This window comes from Sapajus apella, unplaced genomic scaffold, assembly GCF_009761245.1.
Source record: "Sapajus apella isolate SASKATOON/1434 unplaced genomic scaffold, GSC_monkey_1.0 scaffold37, whole genome shotgun sequence".
Taxonomy (NCBI): Eukaryota; Metazoa; Chordata; class Mammalia; order Primates; family Cebidae; genus Sapajus; species Sapajus apella.
This window is the reverse complement of record NW_022436977.1, coordinates 20,196,025-20,217,005: the sequence shown is the minus strand read 5'-3', so window position 1 is coordinate 20,217,005 and position 20,981 is coordinate 20,196,025. Positions and strand designations below refer to the sequence as shown.

The 20,981-nt window shown below is 36.4% G+C and overlaps 1 protein-coding gene, 2 non-coding genes and 1 pseudogene across 5 annotated transcripts in view; 3 read left to right on the top strand and 1 right to left on the bottom strand.

Moving 5' to 3' along the window:
- Positions 1 to 19,578, top strand: part of TERB2 (telomere repeat binding bouquet formation protein 2) — a 22,245-nt gene extending 2,667 nt beyond the window's left edge. For 2 of the 3 annotated variants that reach the window (XM_032297606.1, XM_032297604.1), the window contains 4 exons: positions 2,580 to 2,641; positions 6,419 to 6,504; positions 13,783 to 13,871; positions 18,872 to 19,578. In XM_032297606.1, the coding sequence (XP_032153497.1) occupies positions 2,580 to 2,641; positions 6,419 to 6,504; positions 13,783 to 13,871; positions 18,872 to 19,014 (380 nt within the window). In that variant the 3' untranslated portion in view covers positions 19,015 to 19,578. Of the gene's footprint in view, positions 1 to 2,579; positions 2,642 to 6,418; positions 6,505 to 8,064; positions 8,183 to 13,782; positions 13,872 to 18,871 lie in introns of those variants that run through there. The other variant, XM_032297607.1, reaches the window with a different exon arrangement.
- LOC116564629 lies at positions 3,562 to 3,665 on the top strand. Its single transcript, XR_004275004.1, has one exon. It is a non-coding gene; the product is annotated as a U6 spliceosomal RNA (small nuclear RNA).
- LOC116564462 lies at positions 10,156 to 11,131 on the bottom strand (annotated as a pseudogene).
- Positions 13,479 to 13,582, top strand: LOC116564635. Its single transcript, XR_004275009.1, has one exon. It is a non-coding gene; the product is annotated as a U6 spliceosomal RNA (small nuclear RNA).
- Positions 19,579 to 20,981: the final 1,403 nt, after the last annotated feature.

The following is a 20,981-nucleotide window of genomic DNA, read 5'->3' as shown; positions in this document are numbered from 1 at the left end:
CTGAGGCAGGAGAATTGCCTCAGCCTCCTGAGTAGCTGGGATTACAGGCATGCGCCACCATGCCCAGCTAATTTTTTGTATTTTTAGTAGAGACGGGGTTTCACCGTGTTGACCAGGATGGTCTCGATCTGTTGACCTCGTGATCCACCCGCCTCGGCCTCCCAAAGTGCTGGGATTACAGGCGTGAGCCACCGCACCCGGCCTGTATTTTTTAAAAATACATTTGAAAGTGCTTTCACATTAATTTTTTCAGCAACCCTAGGAAATAGGATGGGGAAGTAAATAAACTGCTTCTGAGATTGGTTCTTTTAGTTTTCCCTGCTTGGAACACCGTTTCTTATCCTGTTCATCTATCCAAATCCTGCTATTTTTTCTGGGTTAACTTTATTATTTTTTAAAGATGGAGTCTTGCCTTGTTATCCAGGCTGGAATGCAGTGGTGTGATCTCAGCCCACTGCAACCTCTGCCTCCTGGGTTCAAGTGATTCTCCTTCCTCAGCCTCCTGAGTAGCTGGGACTGCAGGCGCCCACGACCACACCCAGTTAATTTTTATACTTTTAGTAGAGATGGGGTTTCACCATGTTGGCCAAGCTGGTCTTGAATTTCTGACCTCAAGTGATCCACCCACCTTGGCCTCCCAAAGTGCTAGGAATATAGGTGTGGGCCACCACACTTGGCCTGGGCTAACTTTAAATGCCCCACTGGTAGGTTTTGTATTATTACCCAATTCTTGATATATAGCCTGTCTACCCAATAGATATGTGTTTATCTCCAGAAAGACAGACTGAACCCGAGTACAGATTCCCAATGAAGAGAGTATTAAAAAGAAAAGAAAACAAACAATTTAAAAACTATTTCTAAAAAGGAGCCATTAGAGACCCCAGAGATTTGGTTCCTTCCATAGTCAATGTCCTGGTGAAACCTACTGATAACTAATAATACTAAATTGTTCTAAGTGGTTACACAAATCAATTAATGACTGGATGGGGAATTGATTTAAAAAACTACGTGTGCCAATCAGTGACCCAGTTTCAAGGAGCTTATATTGTAGAATGGCTATGATTTAATTTATTACTCCTATTATATAATCTTAAATTATCAGTCCTATTCTGTCTTTGAGTTTAGCATCTTATATTAAGACGTATTTAAATTTTCAAAAATCTGTTTTAAATGAAAACATGCTTCTTTAAAAAATTCAAAGTATACATTTTTAAAAATCTGCCTAGAACAGTATTGTCTAGTAGAAGTGTGAGATGCAAATGTTTGCCATATATGAATTTCAAATTTTCTAGTAGCCACATTAATAAGAATAAAAAATAGCTGGGTGAAGTTGTGTGCACCTGTAATCCCATGTACTCTAGAGGCCGAGGCGGGAGGATCCCTTGAGCCTGGGAGTTTGAGGCTGCAGTGCACCATGGTCACCTTTGTGAATAGCCACTGCATTCTAGTCTGGGCAACATAGTGAGACCCTCTTCTCTAAAAAAATTAATTAATTGGCCAGGTACAGTGGCTCACACCTGTAATCCCAGCTACTCTGATGGCTGAGGCAGGAGAATTGCTTGAACTCAGGAGGCAGAGATTGCAGTTAGCCTAGGTTGTGCCACTGCACTGCAGCCTGGTGACAAAGCAAGACTCCATCTCAAAAAAAAAAAAAAAACAAAACAAAAAACCGAGTAGAATTAATTTTAGGAACATATTTAACCTCATATATCTAAAATATTATCATTTCAATATATAATCTATAAAAATTGAGATACTCTACATTCTTTTTTTGATACTAAGTCTTCAAAATCCTGCATTTATTTTATACTTACAGCATATCTCAATTTGGATTAACCACACATTTTCAGGGCTCAGTACCTACATGTAGCTAGTGGCTGCCATGTTGGACAGCAAAATGTCTAGAGTAATATTACCAATTTTGGCTACTGTGAAAACTTTTGAGATCACTGAGTTAGGATGATGACATATTCCTTTGACATGCTGACCATTACAGAATTCCTGTGCTACCATGTTTACTAGAGATATTGTTCATCCACCCTTCTTTTATAGCTATATCTATAGCTATATCTATATATCTGTATCTATATATAGACATTAGATGTGAATTAGATATATGTCTAATATATAGCTAATGCATTAAATAGATATATATGCATTATTATATAGAGAGAAATATGTGCAAATGTATATGTAATGATACAGATATAGATATAGATGTATATCTAATGTATATATAGATATATATAAAAGAAGGGTGAACATACCTCAGTGATATATATATATACACACCTCTAATGTATATATAGATACAAATATAGATATAGATATATTCTAGCAGAAAAAGTCTACAATGATTAGCAAAGTGTATTAGAATCATCTGGGGAGTTTGTTAGAAAAGCAAATTCCAGAGCTCCTCTTCAATTATCTGATTCAATTAGAATTTGCATTTTAATAAGTGTGTTAGGTGATTTTGTTGCAAATAGAATAACACTGACCTAGAAATTTCAGAGTTTAAGCAAAATTCAGAAGATTCTGTAATTAAAAAAACAGTATTGGATTTGTTTTTGTCACCACAGAAATAAGAAGAAAAATCGGTAGTTTTATTTGGGAACAAGACCAACATTTTCTGATAGAAAAGGTAAGAGTAAATTAAGGTAATTGATTAGAATCTACACTTTCAAAATTTTCTGAAAGCAAAGTTATCTTTAAAAGGTTTACTTGTGACATGTTAGCACCAATGAGTTAGATTAAGAAATTTATCCATTTGTTTTGAGACAGAGTCTCACTCTGTCACTCAGGTTGGAGTGGAGAGGCGCGATCTCGGCTCACTGCAACCTGTGTCTTCCGGATTCAAGCGATTCTCCTGCCACAGCCTCCAGACTAGCTGGGATTGCAGGCGTGTGCCCAGCTAATTTTTGTATTTTTAGTAAAGACCGGGTTTTACCATGTTGGCCAGGCTGGTCTCAAACTCCTGACATCAAGTGATCTACCTGCCTCTACCTCCCAAAGTGCTGGGATTACAGGCATGAACCACTGCCCAGATTAAGAAATATAAAGGGCATGCTGTTATTGAATATTGTTTGGTTCGACATTGTTTTATAGTAGGACATTAGTAAAATTGAGATATTTTTGCATAAATATAATTATTCCCATAGGAAACCTGAAAATTTGCTTCTGTTAGTAATATTAAGAGAGTAATACGTGCATAGTATTTACCAGTTCTTTACTGCCAGTGTAGATTCTGATTGGTTAATTCCTGTGATGTGCCATTAGTTCAATGTTTTGAATAACATCTCTCAATAAATGTGTACAAGAGTCTGTCTGAACCTATTCTGGTTCAGGGGGCTGCCTGATTCCCTCCCCTACTGCCCCCAAAAAACAAAGTGTACAATACTGGAAAAATAGCTGTTTTGTAGCTTTTGACACCCTGCCTCAGATTTACTTATACTTTTGACTTACTTCAAAATCTTTATGTAATAGCCAAATTTGGGAACATTTGAGCATTAAAACAAATAATGACAATAATGAATTGTAATATGTTAGGTAAAAATAATCCATGTTCTTGCTTCGGCAGCACGTATACTAAAATTGGAACAATACAGAGATTAGCATGGCCCCTGTGCAAGGATGACATGCAAATTCATGAAGCATTCCGTGTGTGTGTGTGTGTGTGTGTGTAATACTCTAAAAGCAGACTTAAGGAAAAAAGGAAGGACAGAAAGAAGGGAAAGGAGGAAGAAAACAAGGAAGAAAAGGATGGGATAAGGACAATTTTCCTTTACAAAATAGCAGCTAGTAAATATAGAAAGAAAGATAAAATAGGAAATCTTCATTTTTTAAAACCCTCAGTATAATAATTGATGTAGATGAGGGTCATTAATGAATTCTAAACCCATGATCTCAAATAATCACCCACAGACTGATTATTAGTTACAAAGTTAAACAATGTATCTTTACAATGGAGAGATCTGGCAGGTACTACTTTAATTTAGCAAACTTAGCCTCACCAGTATTGGAGCAATCTTTCATTGTGTTCAGTCTGATATGATATAATAAATACACAATATTATCTCTGTAGTATTCTTGTTCAATACATTTAACCTGAATTTAATTATGAGTTAAGAATCAGGCAAATCCAGAATGTGGACCATACCACAAGACAATTAACTGACCTGGACATTAACATCAATGTCATAAAACACAAAAAAGGCAATAGGACCGTTCTAGATTAAGAGACATAACAACCAAGTGTGATGTATAAACTATGATTGGATTCTGTACTTTTTTTTTTTTAACAAAAAGAGATATAAAAGGCAGTTTGAGAGCAATTGGGAAAATTTAGCAATGAACTGTATAATAGGTGATACTGTATTACATTTTCTTTTTTTTTTTTTTGAGACGGAGTTTCGCTCTTGTTACCCAGGCTGGAGTGCAATGGCGCGATCTCGGCTCACCGCAACCTCCGCCTCCTGGGTTCAGGCAATTCTCCTGCCTCAGCCTCCTGAGTAGCTGGGATTACAGGCACGCGCCACCATGCCCAGCTAATTTTTTGTAGTTTTAGTAGAGACGGGGTTTCACCGTGTTGACCAGGATGGTCTCGATCTCTTGACCTCGTGATCCACCCGCCTTGGCCTCCCAAAGTGCTGGGATTACAGGCTTGAGCCACCGCGCCCGGCTACATTTTATTTTCTTAACTGTGATAGTAGTGTTGTAAAGATAAAAGAATGTATTTTTTAGAAAACACATGCCAGGTGTTAAAGAGTGGAAATGTCAGCAAGGTGCGCTGGCTCATGCCTGTAATCCCAGCACTTTGGGAGGCCGAGGCGGGTGGATCACTTGAAGTCAGGGGTTTAAGACCAGTCTGGCCAACATGGTGAAACCCGTTCTCTTCAAACAAACAAATAAAAAAGAGTGGAGATGTCACATCTACAAATGTTTTCAAGTGGTTCCACAAAAATAAAAAGAGAGAAGAGGCACTCAAGGCGTCGGAAATGTTAACACTTTGTGAATCTGGGTGAAAGGTATATGGTATTTATTGTATTATTCTTTAAATTTTTGCTAAGTCTGAAATTTTTCACAATAAAGAGGGAGAAAATCTTTTATTCTATTAAAAATTTTTTTAAACTTTTTTTAAACCCACAGCCAACATCATATAGAAAATCTTTACAGTGTGTCCAAAGTCAGGCTATTAACTTATATATTTTGTATTTCTTTCATTAATTTGTTTTTTCTTCCTGAAGCATCATCATCTGAAAATACTAGTTTTTTTCAGTTTTTTGTCTAGGAGTTAATAGTATGCTGTACTAAGGACTGAAATATCTAATCCTTGACTTTTCACAGTGTTTCCAGGAATGTGAGCAGTAATGCAATAGTTATTATATGATGGTAACTATTGACTATACCAGAATTTCAGAGTTTAAAGGTCACTAATTTCATTATTTAGCTTTATACATGAGAAAACTAAGGTAAGGAGAATATAAAGACCTGTTTTCATATAGCCAGATGTTAGCAAAGTAGAGCCAAATTTTCTCAGCTGTAACCCAATCCAATGATTTTTCTACTAAAAAATTACTAGAACATGCTTGTATTGATGTTGACTCTAGAAGTTATATTATTACATAATAAAAGTTTCTCAATTCTTTCAAAATATTGGTTGATATGAATATTAGCCAATTATAATACTGTAACCATAGCATATATAAGTGGAACATTATATTATGTATATTATTGAATGGCAATAATAAGGGTAAACCTGGGGAACATTGTTTGGAGTGACTTTAAGTTTTTATTTAAATATAGAAACTTTTTAATGGTATATAAAATAAATAGATGATGTGACATGTACCAGTATCTAAGTTGCTTTCACAAAATATTTAGAAAAAGCTTAACATACATTTAGTTCTTTTATATCTTTACAGCTAAATACTTCACTATCCTTTTGAAGGAGAAATATAATTTGTTCAGCTTACTTTATCTTTTTGATTTGTAGCTCACAAGAAGCCCAGGAATCCTTAAGTCAAGGATTTTAAGAAAGTTTAAATTAGTAGCAAGTTTTTTTGTTTCCTTATTTTTGTGAATGAAAAATAATATAACCACATTAGAGAAAATTTCAATAATTGAAAGGAGAATAAAATCAATCAAAGTTTTACTTATCTGACACAACCACAGCTGGCATATTTTAAATTCTGGTCTTCTTTATGTATCTCTAAAATATATATAGCATAATTATATATGTGTGTGGACAAAATTTTGTAAATTTTTTCCACAAAGGTAGATTGAGTGGACTTAAATATGTAAATATTTTTATGGCTTTTGGTATATATATTGACAGTTTATTTTTCCTTTTTTAAAAAATTACTGATTGGATCATCGGTATGATAATTTTTTAAAATGTGACTTATTTTTCTATCCACAGCATGACGAAGTAACAGCAAATGAAATAAAGACCCTTAGGGAAAGCAGTGAACTAGCAATAGAACACAAAAAAGAATTATCCAAAAGGTAATGAATTCATAAACTTCATTGATATTCAATTAAATGTAGACATCTATAAGCACTGATTATGTGCTTATCTCATTTAATTTTCAGTTTTCTTATGAGATTGATAGCATTATAATCATTCCCATTATAAAAAAAAACCTCTATGATTAGAAAGATAACTAATTTCCCCAAAGTCATATGAAGTTTTATTAAGTTGGGGAGAAGCAGGATTTGAACTAAGTCAGAGCCCATTCATTTAAATACTATACCATGAGATAGTATAGTATGCTATACTATCTCTGCAGAAAGGAAACGAGGATTTTATGTTAACAGTTAATTATTTAAAAATTATATGTATCTCTGTGTGAAAACCCAATTTATTATACTTATGAGCTACAAAGGAATCTTAAAATATATTTTTTAATTGGAAGGAAATAGACTACATATTAGCAGTAATTTTATTAGGATGAAAAGTGATGAGTGATTTCCCCTCTTCTTTCCAAATTGCTTGTAATGTATTACTTTGGATTAAGAAATTAAACTTAGACTGGGCATTGTGGCTCATACTTGTAATCCCAGCACTTAGGGAGGCTGAAGTTGAATGATTGCTTTGAGCCCAGGAATTTGAGACCAGCCTAAGCAACACAGGGACACCCATCTCTATAAAAAATTTAAAATACTAGCTGGGGATAGTGGTACATGCCTGTAGTCCCAGCTATTTGGAGGCTGAGGTGGGAGGATTGCTTGAGTTCAAGAGGTTGAGACTGCAGTGAGCTGTGATCATGCCACTGCATTCTAGCCTGAACAATACTGTCTCAAAGAAAAATGAGAAATTAAATTTTAAAAGACAAACAAAAATGGACTTGCCATTATGTTAGGACCGATTTATGAGAGACCTTCTCAGTGAAGGCTTATACGTGATCTAGTCCTAGTTCCATATTTTCCAATTCTGTTGGTTTTCAAATATTCATAGGGAACATTGTTTATTCAGAAGTCTACGTTTTATCCCTCCAAACCTGTGGCTGGATTCAACCTAAAAGTGGAGGCAGGTGAGTCTCCACAAGGGAGCATCCCAAACTGTCCCAAGTTGAGGTCAGTTGGGATTCTAAAGAAAAAACCACCAAATAGAACAATCAGTCTAAAGCATTTAATAAGGGAACTTGTAGAGTACTGCACCAGTCCTTGCAATGGCCAGCAAGAGGAAAGGGGTGTTCTACCTAGATATATCCACAGTAGGGAGTCTGGGTATGGAGTTTATATGAGGGTTTAAGGAATCTGGCTTAGGGTTGAGGCCAGTTTCTTTCAGTGTTTTGAGTAGCAACCTAGATGCCTTTATCAGTGCCTGGTTTGAGTTCAAGCCCAATGGGAACGCCCTGCACTGGCCTGGCTCACAGAACTGTCAAAGCACTCTGTGATTTTTGGTCAGGACACAGAAAGAAAGCCAGGTGTAGAATGGGGGGAGGGGAGGATGGGACTGGGGTACCCTGCAGTCTGGTATTTAGCTGCTGTAATAAAAAAGATTGAATAGTTATCTTTTTTCAAAATAAAAAGTAATCATTTAATTTATATAATTTTTTCAAGTTTTTCTCCCATAAGGATTAATTTCCTTAATATACAAAGAAGTATTACAAATCTGAGACAAATATGTCTAATTCAAAAACATCAACAAAAATGGACAAGGGATATCAATAAACCCTAGGTAGGCGTCTACTTAGAGCCTTTTCTTTGTGGAACCACCAGAGGGTGCAGTGTGAATATAGATAAAATAATACCCTCAATTTACCCACTGAAGCATGTTACCATACTACTAGGGACATTGATTTTTTTTTTTTTTTTTTAACACCGTACAAACTTGATGTAAAAAAAAAAAATCAGGCAGTACAGAATATAAAATGCTAATTTCTCCCCAATCCTCTCCCAGTAATAACCATTAATTTTTGTTTTTTGTTTTTAATTGAGACAGAATCTCACTCTGCTGCCCAGGCTGTGGTACAGTGGCGCGAGCTCGGCTCACTGCAACCTCTGCCCCCAGGGTTCAAGCAATTCTCATGCCTTGGCCTCCTGAGCAGCTGGGACTACAGGCGCATGCCACCACACCAGCTAATTTTTTGTATTTTTAGTAGAGATGGGGTTTCGCCATGTTGCCCGGCCTGGTCTCAAATTTCTATTCCTGCTTCAGCTTCCCAAAGTCCTGGGATTACAAGTGATCCACCTGCTTCAGCCTCCCAGAGTGCTGGGATTACAAATATTATGATGTGTAATGGCTGCATATGGCATTTCATCTTATTTGTTTAGCCACCTTTTTTGTTATGTTGTTACCCTATTTTTTTTTTTTTTTTTTTTGAGACAAAGGCTCAGTCTAACCCTCAGGGCTGGAGTTCAGTGGCACAATCTCCGTTCACTGCAGCCTCAGCCTTCCAGGCTCAAGTGAATGATCCTCCCTCCTCAGCCTCCCAAAATGCTACTAAGATTACTGGCATGAGCCACCACACCTAGCCTAAAATTTGTTACTTTTATGACACCTCCATGAACATCTTTTTAATAATAAATCTTGCTCTCCTTTTTTGAGATAGTTTTCTTCATGTAAATTCTTAGATGTAGAATTTATGGTGTAAAGAGATAGGAATTTTTTTCTTTCTTAAACACCTTATGTTTATTTATTTATTTTATTTGCTTAATTTTTTTGTGTGTGAGATAAGATCTTGCTGTGTCACCCAAGTTGCAGTGTGGTAGCATGATCATAGCTCACTGCAACCTGGAACTCCTGGGCTCAAGCAATCCTCCTACCTCAGCCTCCTGAGTAGCTAGGACCACAGATACGTGCCACTATGCCTGGCTAATTTAAAAAAAAAAAAAAAATTTTTTTTTGAGACGGAGTCTCACTCTGTTGTGTGCAGTGGCACGATCTTGGTTCACTGCAACCTCTGCAACCTCTACTTCCTGGATTCAAGCAATTCTCATGCCTCAGCCTCCCGAGTAGCTGGGACTACAGGTGTGTACCACCACGCCTGGCCAATATATATTTTTTTGGTATTTGTAATAGAGATGAGTTTTTGCCATGTTGGCCAGGCTGTTCTCAAACTCCTGGCCTCAAGCAATCTACCCTCCTAGGCCTCCCAAAGTGCTGGGATTACAGGTGTGTGCCAACTCACCCAGCCTAATTAAACTTTTTTTTTTTTTTTTTTGGTCAAGATGGGGTCTCACCATGTTGCTGAGGCTGGTCTTGAATTTCTGGGCTCAAGGTATTAATTAATTAGTATAGTAGCAGGCCAGGCATGGTGGCTCACACCTGTAATCCCAGCACTTTGGAAGGCTGAGGCAGGAGGATAGCTTGAGGCCAAGAGTTCAAGACCAGCGCCTGAGCAACATTGAGAGACCCAGTCTCTACAAAAGATTAAAAAAATCAACTGGGTGTAGTGGCGTGCTCCTATAGTCTTAGCTACTTGGGAGGCTGTAGCAGGAGGATTACTTAATCCCAGGAGTTGAGGGTTGAAGTGAGCTAGCTATGGTCATGCCACTGTGCTTCAACCAAGGTGAAAGAATGAGGCCGTGTATCAAAAAAAAAAAAAAAAAAAAAAATTAGTAGCATATACCTGTTTCTTAGAATATGGAGCTGGAGGGTATTCTTTCATACTGGAAATAAACTACATAACATCCTACAATGTATTAAAATACATGTACTGAAGAACTTGACAAAATTGTAATCAAAATCTATGTTTAGTTTGTTACATAATTTCTTGAGAGAACCACTGAGAGATAGTGTCCTTGTGATCAAATGATGAATCTCTTAAGAGTTAAATCTTATAAAGGAAATCTGGATTATGTTGATCCAAGTAATGCAGTGGTGGCATGTTGGTAAAGGCAAAATTTTAATTTCCCTAAATGCTGTCTCACATGAGTCAGGAGGGCTTAGGAATACCCAAAATGATCTAGAGAATAAGAGTTGGTGCCCTCATTAGGAATGGCTCTCTCATTATCTGTCCATGACTGGAGGACTGCTTTCTCTGATAAAAGCTTTTTATCTCCTGGTAAAGGGGAAGATGTAGCTTTGCCATTTGGTGAGAGAAGGGAATGTCTTGTGTATGCTGCAGTAAAATTTATCATGTGCAGTTTTATGCTGTCTTTCTGAGGATCTTCAATGCATCCTTCTGAGGTACAGGCTTTCTTGATTGCAGTTGGGGTTTTTAGTTTACTTAGTAGTTCAGCTTGTACTTGAGTCACCAGATGTAAATTAGACATTTATCTCTTCAGTTGCCAGTATGCATTCTGCGTATTATCACTTGAAGTTCTTACTCTTCAGAGATCTCTGCTCTTCAGATTGTCTTCCTGATACAGATAGGTTTGTTTGGCTTTTGAGTAGATCTGTTTTGAGATTATTACATTCTTTCCTCATCAACTTTTGTTCCAAACCATGGACCTTCAGGTCACAGCTTAACTTTTCCACCTCCCAGTTTGATAAAGGTAGATTGAAATTCCTTATCACCAGCTGAGTTTTCACCTGTCCTTAGCTAGAGGTCTACTTCTTTAGATTGCATCTGTTCATTCAATACTTTTAAAGATTCAGAGTTGTGTTTACTCATTTTACCCAATTTGCTCTTTAAATCATCTCTACCAATGCAAATCTTTCAATATACATAGTTGGCCTTATTTACTTGTTGCTGTTCCACAAAACTTGTTTCTTACAAAAATCTTCTTCTTTTCTTTAACATAAGATTTCTCTTTCTCTGAATCCTTAAGTCCTTTTTTGATGTCTTCATATGGGCAAACTGGGAAGCAACAGAAGCATCTCCTCAATGTGTTGAAACTGGAGTTGCTGGTTGTTTGTTTTGTTTTTTTTTTTTTGTTTTTTTTTTTTTGAGATGGAGTTTCACTCTTGTTACCCAGGCTGGAGTGCAGTGGCGCGATCTCGGCTCACCGCAACCTCCACCTCCTGGGTTCAGGCAATTCTCCTGCCTCAGCCTCCTGAGTATCTGGGATTACAGGCATGCGCCACCATGCCCAGCTGAATTTTTATATATTTAATAGAGACAGGGTTTCACCATGTTGACCAGGATGGTTTCGATCTCTTGACCTCGTGATCCACCCGCCTCGGCCTCCCAAAGTGCTGGGATTGCAGGCTTGAGCCACCGTGCCCGGCTTTTTTTTTTTTTTTAATTATTTAGCATACAGGTAACATTTTCTATCAGTGCATCCATGAGAGCCTAAAACCAGGCTACTTAGGGCCACCACCGAGTTTCCATTCCCTAATGTTTAGAAACAGCCAAAAACATAGGATTGCCAAGGATCACTATGGGTTCCAGTTTCCTTGAAGATACCTCCACTTTACCAGTGAAGGCAGCCACTATGGGTTACTGAATTGAGGATATTTGTCTAATATCTACCCATTTGGAATTCTTTAAGATTTGAAAGATATTTTAGTCGATTATCTTGGCTCTTAAGGTGCATAGTCATATCAATTGTTAATAATGAAAGTATTCCTTCTTTCACAATATCTCTTCTGTTTCATCCTACTCCCACCTCTTTTTCCCTTTAGATCTTACTGTTTGGCCAGAATTTTTAGAGCCATGATAAATAATGGGTGGTCTCTGACTTTTCCGGGAACATGATTTTGCTTTATTTGTAACATCTCGTCCTAATGAATACAGTTTTTCTTGTAAGAGTTTAAATGAAATAGAACCTTTTTAAAAATTGAAAATAAAGCCTTTGCTATTACTCAGTGTACTTTTAGAGTTTTAGGAAAATAATAAATTTAAGGATGACTAATTTTTAATTATCGAGGTTTTTGTTTTTATTTTTATACAATATTATTAATTATATGTGGTCTAAGTATAGTAAACATTATTTTTGAATAGTGACTGTTCAAAAGGACATGAATGAAAATAGGATCTTTTAGCTGAAAACCTTTTAGCTTTTTTTTTTTGAGACAGAGTCTCGCTCTGTCACCTACGCTGGAGTGCAGTGGTGTGATCTTGGCTCACTGCAACCTCCACCTCTCAGGTTCAAGCAATTCTCCTGCCTCAGCCTCCTGAGTAGCTGAGATTACATCTGCCTGCCACTACACCTGGCTAATTTTCTTATTTTTAGTAGATACAGGGTTTAACCATGTTGGACAGGCTGAATTCAAACTCCTGACCTCAAGTGATCCACCCACCTCAGCCTCCCAAAGTGCTGGGATTACAGGCATGAGCCACTGCTCCTGGCCACCTTTTACTTTTAAAAATTATAATATAATTGATTATACTACACAACTTAAGAAAAAAAACAAACCTCAGAAGTCACTTCAAAATCCTATTTATGTGATGGTTTTCCTAGACATCAATTTTTTTTGTTTTTGAGATGGAGTCTCACTCTGTTGCCCAAGCTATAGTGCAGTGGCGTGATCTCAGCTCAGTGAAACCTTTGTCTCCTGGGTTCAAGCGATTCTCCTGCCTTAACCTCCTGAGTAGCTGGGATTACAAGTGCGTGGCAACACACTCAGCTGATTTGTATTTTTAGTACAGATGGGGTTTCATCATGTTGGCCAGGCTGGTCTTGAACTCCTGACCTTAGGTTATCCACATGCCTCAGCCTCCCAAAAGTGCTGGGATTACAGGCATGAGCCACTGCGCCTGACCCAGACATCAATTTTTATTTGTTATGGTAAACTATGGAAGTACTAGTTAATAGAGGTCCAATTATTTGAACACTAAGTAATAGAAATGTTGTGATCATTTAAAATAGAGATTACTATGTTTTTCTCTTGGCAGATTTAATATTACATATGTATATGTGCATTTTGTCTAAATATATAGTATTGCATTACTGTACTTTTAGGGATATTGAGAAAAAGACTCAGGCCTCTATAGACTCAAATACTTGTTTTGTGAAGTGCCCAAGAACACTAGAATATCTATATGGGTCTTTATATTACTTAAAAGCACAAAAGAAGTTCATGATTAACATTTTCACCCATTAAGACTGAAGTCTGATCAAAGAGCAATTAAATTACTATATATGTGCTCACTTTGACAGCACATATACCAGAATTGGAACTACTCAGGTGTTAGCACAGCCCCTGCTCAAGGATGACATGCAAATTCATGAGGCATTCTATATATTTTTTAACAATCACTATATATACTGCCTGGAATAAGTTCTCACTTGTAAAACAAGTCCAAATATATACGTGTGTGTGTAATATACTATAATAAATGTAAATATTTATTATATTTATAATTATACTTTGATATAAATGGAATACATATAGACATATATACTATATATATGAAAATGTGACTTTCTGTATGTTTTATTTTACAGCACAGAAAAGCATTTTATAAGAACTCCAGTTGTAGAAAAGCAGATGTATTTCCCTCTACAGAATTACCCAGTGAACAACATGGTAACAGGTAGTTTAAAATAAAATTTAGAGAAAACTTAGGCAGGGAAGTAACAAGGGACTATTCCTGTTGCATTCTAAAGCATTTATATAGTTAAAAAAAAAAAAAAAGAAGAAAGAAACAAAGGAGTATTATGTTGAATAAAGCTATTGTATTTCAAATACGTAGGGAATAACGCCTTCTCTATTAAGCATGGTAATGCAGGAGACATTATTTATACATTGAATAAATTACCTGCAGAATGACCCAGGAATATGCTTTTATATTTTCTGTGCTAAAACAATGGTCTCTAGGTAGGGTGACCACATGTGCCTATTTACATGAGACAGTCCCAGTTTATGCTGTTGTTTGGGCATTAGTTTTAACTCTCAGGTGTCCCAGTTTGGAAGACAAATTATATGAACAGCCCCAATCATAGTTTCTTTTAAGAATCTGTTGAAACATAGGCCCCTTTTCTTAACATCCACACATACAAACATAACACACACTGCCATGCCATTCAATATCAGATATATACATATTTTTAAAAACAAACAAAAACATAACACACAAACTTTACATAAAATTGTAAAAGGATCGCAGATGCCCAGAAGCCTATACATGGATTATCCAGATGTCCATGCTCCATATTTGAGTTTTCTACTGTGCCCTACATAAAGAGAAGACAACTAACCAAGGCTGACATTGAAAGGATAAAACTAAGGGAACCAATTGAAAAGTGGTCATTGGGATTGGAATTGTGTTGACCGATATGGATATTTAGATACTTTGATCTGAGTAGTATTCAGTGGAGTCATTGACAACAATAATTTTAAATACAGAGATTTTTTTTTTTTTTTTTTTTTTGAGACAGAGTTTCGCTCGTTACCCAGGCTGGAGTGCAATGGCGCGATCTCGGCTCACCGCAACCTCCGCCTCCTGGGTTCAGGCAATTCTCCTGTCTCAGCCTCCTGAGTAGCTGGGATTACAGGCACGCACCACCATGCCCAGCTAATTTTTTGGATTTTTTTAGTAGAGACGGGGTTTCACCATGTTGACCAGGATGGTCTCGATCTCTTGACCTCGTGATCCACCCGCCTCGGCCTCCCAAAGTGCTGGGATTACAGGCTTGAGCCACCGCGCCCGGCCGATTTTTTTTAAAAATTGTTTTTAAAAGAAATTTTTAAAGTATGGGTTGTTGAAAGCTTATTTAAAAAATAATCTATATATTTATCATTTTCTCTTTATTTAGCAATGTTAAAACTACCTCTTGCAGCTAGTCCATAGTTTCCTAGATGTCTTGTCATATTACTACCCCTATTCATTTGGACTTAGCAAGCATTTATTCATATATTTAAAAGACCAATGATAAATATTAAAATCAGCCGTAGATAAGGACATATACCTACTTTTGGACATGTAATAGTGCTGCTTTACGTATTATTGCTGGATAAAGAAACAGTCTGATTTTTCAAGAAGACATAACAGTATAACATAAAAACTATTTAAAAATTAGTCAGAATTTTAAAAGTATAATTTTAACCTGTGGTAATACTCTGTTGTTAATTTTACTGGTAGATCTAAAGTAAAATTTTTTTTTTTTTTTTTTTTTTTTTTTTTTAAAGAGGCAGGGTTTCACCATATTGGTCAGACTGGTCTTGAACTCCTGACCTCAGGTGATCCATCCCCCTCGGCCTCCCAAAGTGCTGGGATTACAGGCGTGAGTCACTACACCCGGCCTAAAGTAAAAAATTTTAATCTTTTTATTTCCTCAATTGAATAATATTTCCTTTTTTGTATTTCTGCATTAAATATTTAACAGCAATTTCTTGGAAGAAATCTTCATTTTTAGAGATAATTTATTTGTTTTTATTTTGATGTGAAATGACAAGTACTTCTCTTTTTTTTATCATGGCCATCTGCTTACACAGGAAGGAATAACTTCTTGTTGGAAAAAATTAGCTTGTGTTAATTAAATATTTATTGACTAAGAGTTCTAACTTAGGCTGCAATATCAATTTTTGTGACTAAAACTTGACTATCTCTTCCTCGGAATGGGTTGGGTTCAACTCAGTGACTGTTAAATCTCTGAAAATAGAATTAATTGTGTGGTCTTTAGTTATAGAAAATACATGTTGGGGCAATAGCCTAACTGGGTTTCTCAGTTTTGGCGCTATTGGCATTTTAGGCCAGATAATTCTTTGTTTGGGTGAGGGTAGGTAAGTTTCAGTCCTGTGCATTATAGAATATTTACTCTGGCCTCTGCCCACTAGATACCCATAGCATCACCCCTCTCTCCCCGAGTTGTGACAACCAAAAATGTCCCTAGACATTGCCAAATATCCCCTAAAACTTCAAAAGATGTTTTATTTTCAGCTTTTGACTAGAATTAAATTCTCTCAGACTAATATCACTTGTTATCACCCATGATAAGAAGTTCTGATTGATAGTTACATATGTGATTAATAAGAGTAAGAAAGCAATTACTAATAATTATAAATACTTTGCTGGTAACAATTTCCAAATAAAAAGGTTCTGATAATTTAAAAGTTTGGAAATCTATAATAGATGCTTATTATTTATTGATGTAAATCAAAGTGCTCTGAAACTTTGCAACAGTGAACATTTATTTATTTTTTTTTTATAGAGATGAGGTCTCACTATGTTGCCCAGGCTGGTCTCGAACTCCTGGGCTCAAGCAATCCTCTTGCCTTGGCCTCCCAAAGTGCTGGGATTCCAGGCATGAGCCATCGCACCTGGCCCAATGAACATTTATTATTTCAGTTTCTAAGGTCAGAAATTCAGGAGTGTCTTAGCTGGGTACTTCTGTCTCATAGTCTATTGTGAGGTTGCTGTCAAGTTGTCAGCTGGAGTGTAGTCATTCCAAGGCACAACTGGGACTGGAAAATCCACTTCAAAACTCACTGAAGTGGTTATTGGCAGGTGTTGAGTCCTTGCTGGATTTTGGCCAAAGGCTTCAACTCCTCACTAAATGGGCCTCTCCATAAGGACTATCCACAACATGATAGGTAGCTTGCTTCCCTCAGAGTAAAAAAATCCAAGAATAAGAAGGAGCATGCCCAAGACAAAAGCCGTAGTCTTTTTTACATCCTCCTCTCAGAAATGACATAGCATCACTTCTGTCATATGCCATTGGTTATTCAGATCAAACCAAGTACAAAATAATAGCAAACTGTGAATATAAGGAGGTGGGGATCAGTTGGGGCCACTGGGTGGCTGGCTATCACAGATGCATGTGGGATTGTCTACCAATAATGCCTTTCTTAGAAACTCCTTTCTTCCTCCCAATTTATCCAAGTAACACAGGAACAGCATTTTTTTTAACATGAGCTTGCTCCCCACCCTTAACATTTGCTTTCAGAATGAATGCCTGATGTGAGCTGGGCTAATTGCAGATCTTCTGGATTTTCAGATGTGGAACATAGCAAATCAAGTCATTCTCACTTAGGTGATCAAAACTCTAAGATGTAAAACTTAGGAGCTGTCATTGACCATATTTTCTATCATAAAAAGAAAGCCAACTTGCCTCCAAAAAGAAAAATGGGGCTAACACTTACAGGAAAAACTTGAGACCAAGTCTGCAGTGAGGCGTGATCATGCTACTGCACTCCAGCATGGGCAACAAAATAAGACCCTGTCTCAAAAAACAAAACAAAACAAAAAACTAAAAATTTGAGACTGGTGAGAGCTATCATAGCTGGTTTTAGTTAACTGAGTCCCAGCAATATGCCCACCTTCCTCACAGCTTGGATGATATAGCAATGTCCTTCCAGAAAACTCCCCTTTTGTTTAAATTAGTTTAAATTAGGTTTTTGTCCATTTCATCCTAAAGTCCTTAACTATTCAAAAATGCTAGAATAATCCATTTCTGATGCTATAAATGTCCTATCCTTCTAATACTTACAGGAATATTTTTTACTAATGTAATTTTTAAATTCCTATCCTTATGCATCTTTAGAGATTTCACACAATGTATATGTGCAGTTAACTAAACATTAGTAGTGACATTTTTCTGCACTAGTTTATTTTACACAGATATGTAGCCATTAGGCAAAGATTATGAACTCATATGGACTATAGTAATAGTGCTTCATGAGCTCCTAAAGTAAATGACCATGAATAAAATATCTTTGAAGATGCTAGTCAATTTTATATGCTTGGATTCATAGTTAATTTATTAACTGTGAATTTATTATTTTTTATTAGAAACAATTAAACAATATGCATAGATATCCTGTTGATCTTGATGGTATGGTGCTCTAAATTTAGTCATCCTTGAGCACTATCAGAATTTTTTTCACACAAATTTACTTTTAAATTAGATTTCAATTTTAGTAAAAGCCCAAACACTTGGGTTACACATAAAATATAATCATTTAAATAGTAAGCAATTGATATCAAGTTAATATTGCTTAGTCATAGAGTCCTTAGCTATCGCCATTCCAGGCAGCATTTTTATATGACTCATATCTATTTTGGATTACTAATTGACAACAAAGTTACTCTCACCCATTATCTTTGTTGATTGGGCAGTAACATCACATTTTCCTTAATTTTTTTTGTTAAAAGAATCCTATTCTAGTGTTAGCAGTGCAGGAAACTGCCTGCTGAAACAGGGAAGATGAACTGTTTGCACTGTTAGTAGTTGGATGGATTACGCTCTTAAGTGACTACCCTCTAAAGTTAGATACACTTCCCACTTTTTTTGGTCCAAGTACTTTTATGTTCTAGCCCCCACCTAGACATCACAATCTCAACAGTGGTTTTAATCCAGTATCTTTTAAAAGGTGGCAGAAAGTCTTGGGGAGGGGTAGAGGAGGTGTTCCCTGGTAATTATATGGTTTCATGCAGAATCTTCTCACTGGTACTATTTCTTCTTTTTACTTCTTTTCTAAAAACATTCTTTAGAATTCTAAACTGTAATAAATCAAAGACACTAAAAAGCAGATAGTGTTTGAGGGTTGCAAGTATATATATATACATATATATACGTATTTTTTGTTTTGCAGGTTATATATCAATTGATGCCATGAAGAAATTCCTTGGGGAGCTACATGACTTCATTCCTGGAAGCTCAGGATATTTGGCATATCATGTTCAAAATGAAATTAATATGTCTGCTATAAAAAACAAATTGAAGAGGAAATATTAAATTAAATTATAAATATCTTGACATTTATTTTCTATAAAATATTACTGAGATGTGCATAATGTAAAATGCTCCCTTTTGGTACTGGGGGATACAGAAATGGGAAATAATTTTTCTGTTTCTCAAAATGTGTCTTTAGGAAATTCAGAATCATTTTGGCTCTGTGTTTTGACATTTGGGCTGGACTTTTTCCCCAGCTTATGAAAATATGTTCAAATATTCTCAATGCATGGTTGTTAAAGAGTAATTGTCATTAATATATTTTATAAGAAGTCTCAATCTCACACTCTCCATCTTTCAATCTTCCTCCTCCTCCTCTTCTCTCTCCCCTCTCTCTTTCTATCTAATGCTCTTTTGGCTTTAACATCCTATTTTATTTTTTCTAGATTTAATACTGTGAATGCTAAGTTTTATGGTTCTTGTCATCTTATTTTGATTTTAAAAATTAGGATGCTAGTTGAGTTCTGAATTACTGTTTCTGACTTGGAACATGGAGAAAAACATTGTAATAATTCATATTTCATGTTGGATGGTTTCTGATAATAAATATTTCAGAAATGACTTAACGTAAACAGAGTATGAGTGCTATATCTTGTTAGATGAACCTGCAAGGCACCTTAGAATCACAGTGCTGGAAAGGACCTTAAAGAACGAGTTCCATTTCACTTATTGTTTTTAATTAGAAAATAAGGACCTTAAGAAGATGTCTGTCTTAGAGTGACTAACTTGTGGCCAAAATAGAACTGGACACAACCCTCTTGATTTTCTAGGCAAGTGCTTCCCCGCTCTCCCACATAGCATATGCTATAGCTTCCATGTCAGGTAAAACAGGACTGTAGGTGTGCAAAGCTGACCCAGAAACAAGACAACACGCTTGTCTCTTAAGTAAGTTGAAATAGGGAGAAAAAAAGAAAAAATCGGCTGGTCCAAGTGCAGTGGTGTTTACAACTAATTGATCACAAACAGTTACAGATTTCTTTGTTCCTTCTCCACTCCCACTGCTTCACTTGACTAGCCTTAAAAAAAAAAAAAAAAAAGAAAGAAAAGGAAAAATCACTTAGGCAGACCACCAAAGCTAGTCCTCGGAGAAATAGCCTGAAAATTTGCAGCTATAGGCATAAATAGAGCAGCCTGGGGAAAAACCAAATTGCAGCTCCACTGATAAGAAAGCAAGGCCCTAGCATAGAGACTTTGTTCTTTGTGTGATTAGCAGGCTCTCAGGAAAAAATTTCTTCCCCTTTTCAGGCATTTACATGGTGGGCTCTATGGGAACTTACACAGGGAGGTGGGGGGCTTACCTAAAACAGACCCACAGTTACATAAACAAGAGAAGCTGCACTTTGTGCTTACCCAAGACATACCTGCAGCTGTACAGATGAGAGTTACACAGACAGCTTCATAGATAAGGGAAGTTACACAAACAGCTACAATAGAAATGATCAACAAATGGCTGGGTGAGGTGACTCACGCCTGTAATCCCAGCACTTTGGGAGGCCGAGGCGGGTGGATCACGAGGTCAGGAGATCGAGACCATCCTGGCCAACATGGTGAAACCCCGTCTCTATTTAAAAAAAAGAAAAGAAAAGAAATTATCAACAAATGAAGTTGATTTTTGAGGACGAAATGAAATTATACATTTCTGACAGGACTGGCCAAGAAAAAGAAAGAAGGCACAGATAATACCAAAAATGAAAAGGGGAATACATCTCAGGTTCTACAGACATTTTAAAAATTAGAGGAAATTATGACCAAATTAATGCCAATAAATTTGAATATTTACATGAACTATTTAAATTTCTAGGAAATAGATCTTACTAAAACTGCCACAAAAAAAGAGGAAATCTGAATACTCCTATACTGTGAAAAGTAATGATTTTATGATATTAAAAATCTTCCTACAGCCCCACTAATTACCCGAGTTTTGTCATCATTGGTGAGCTATGTAGCCTGTTTCCGCAGCTGAGAAGTGA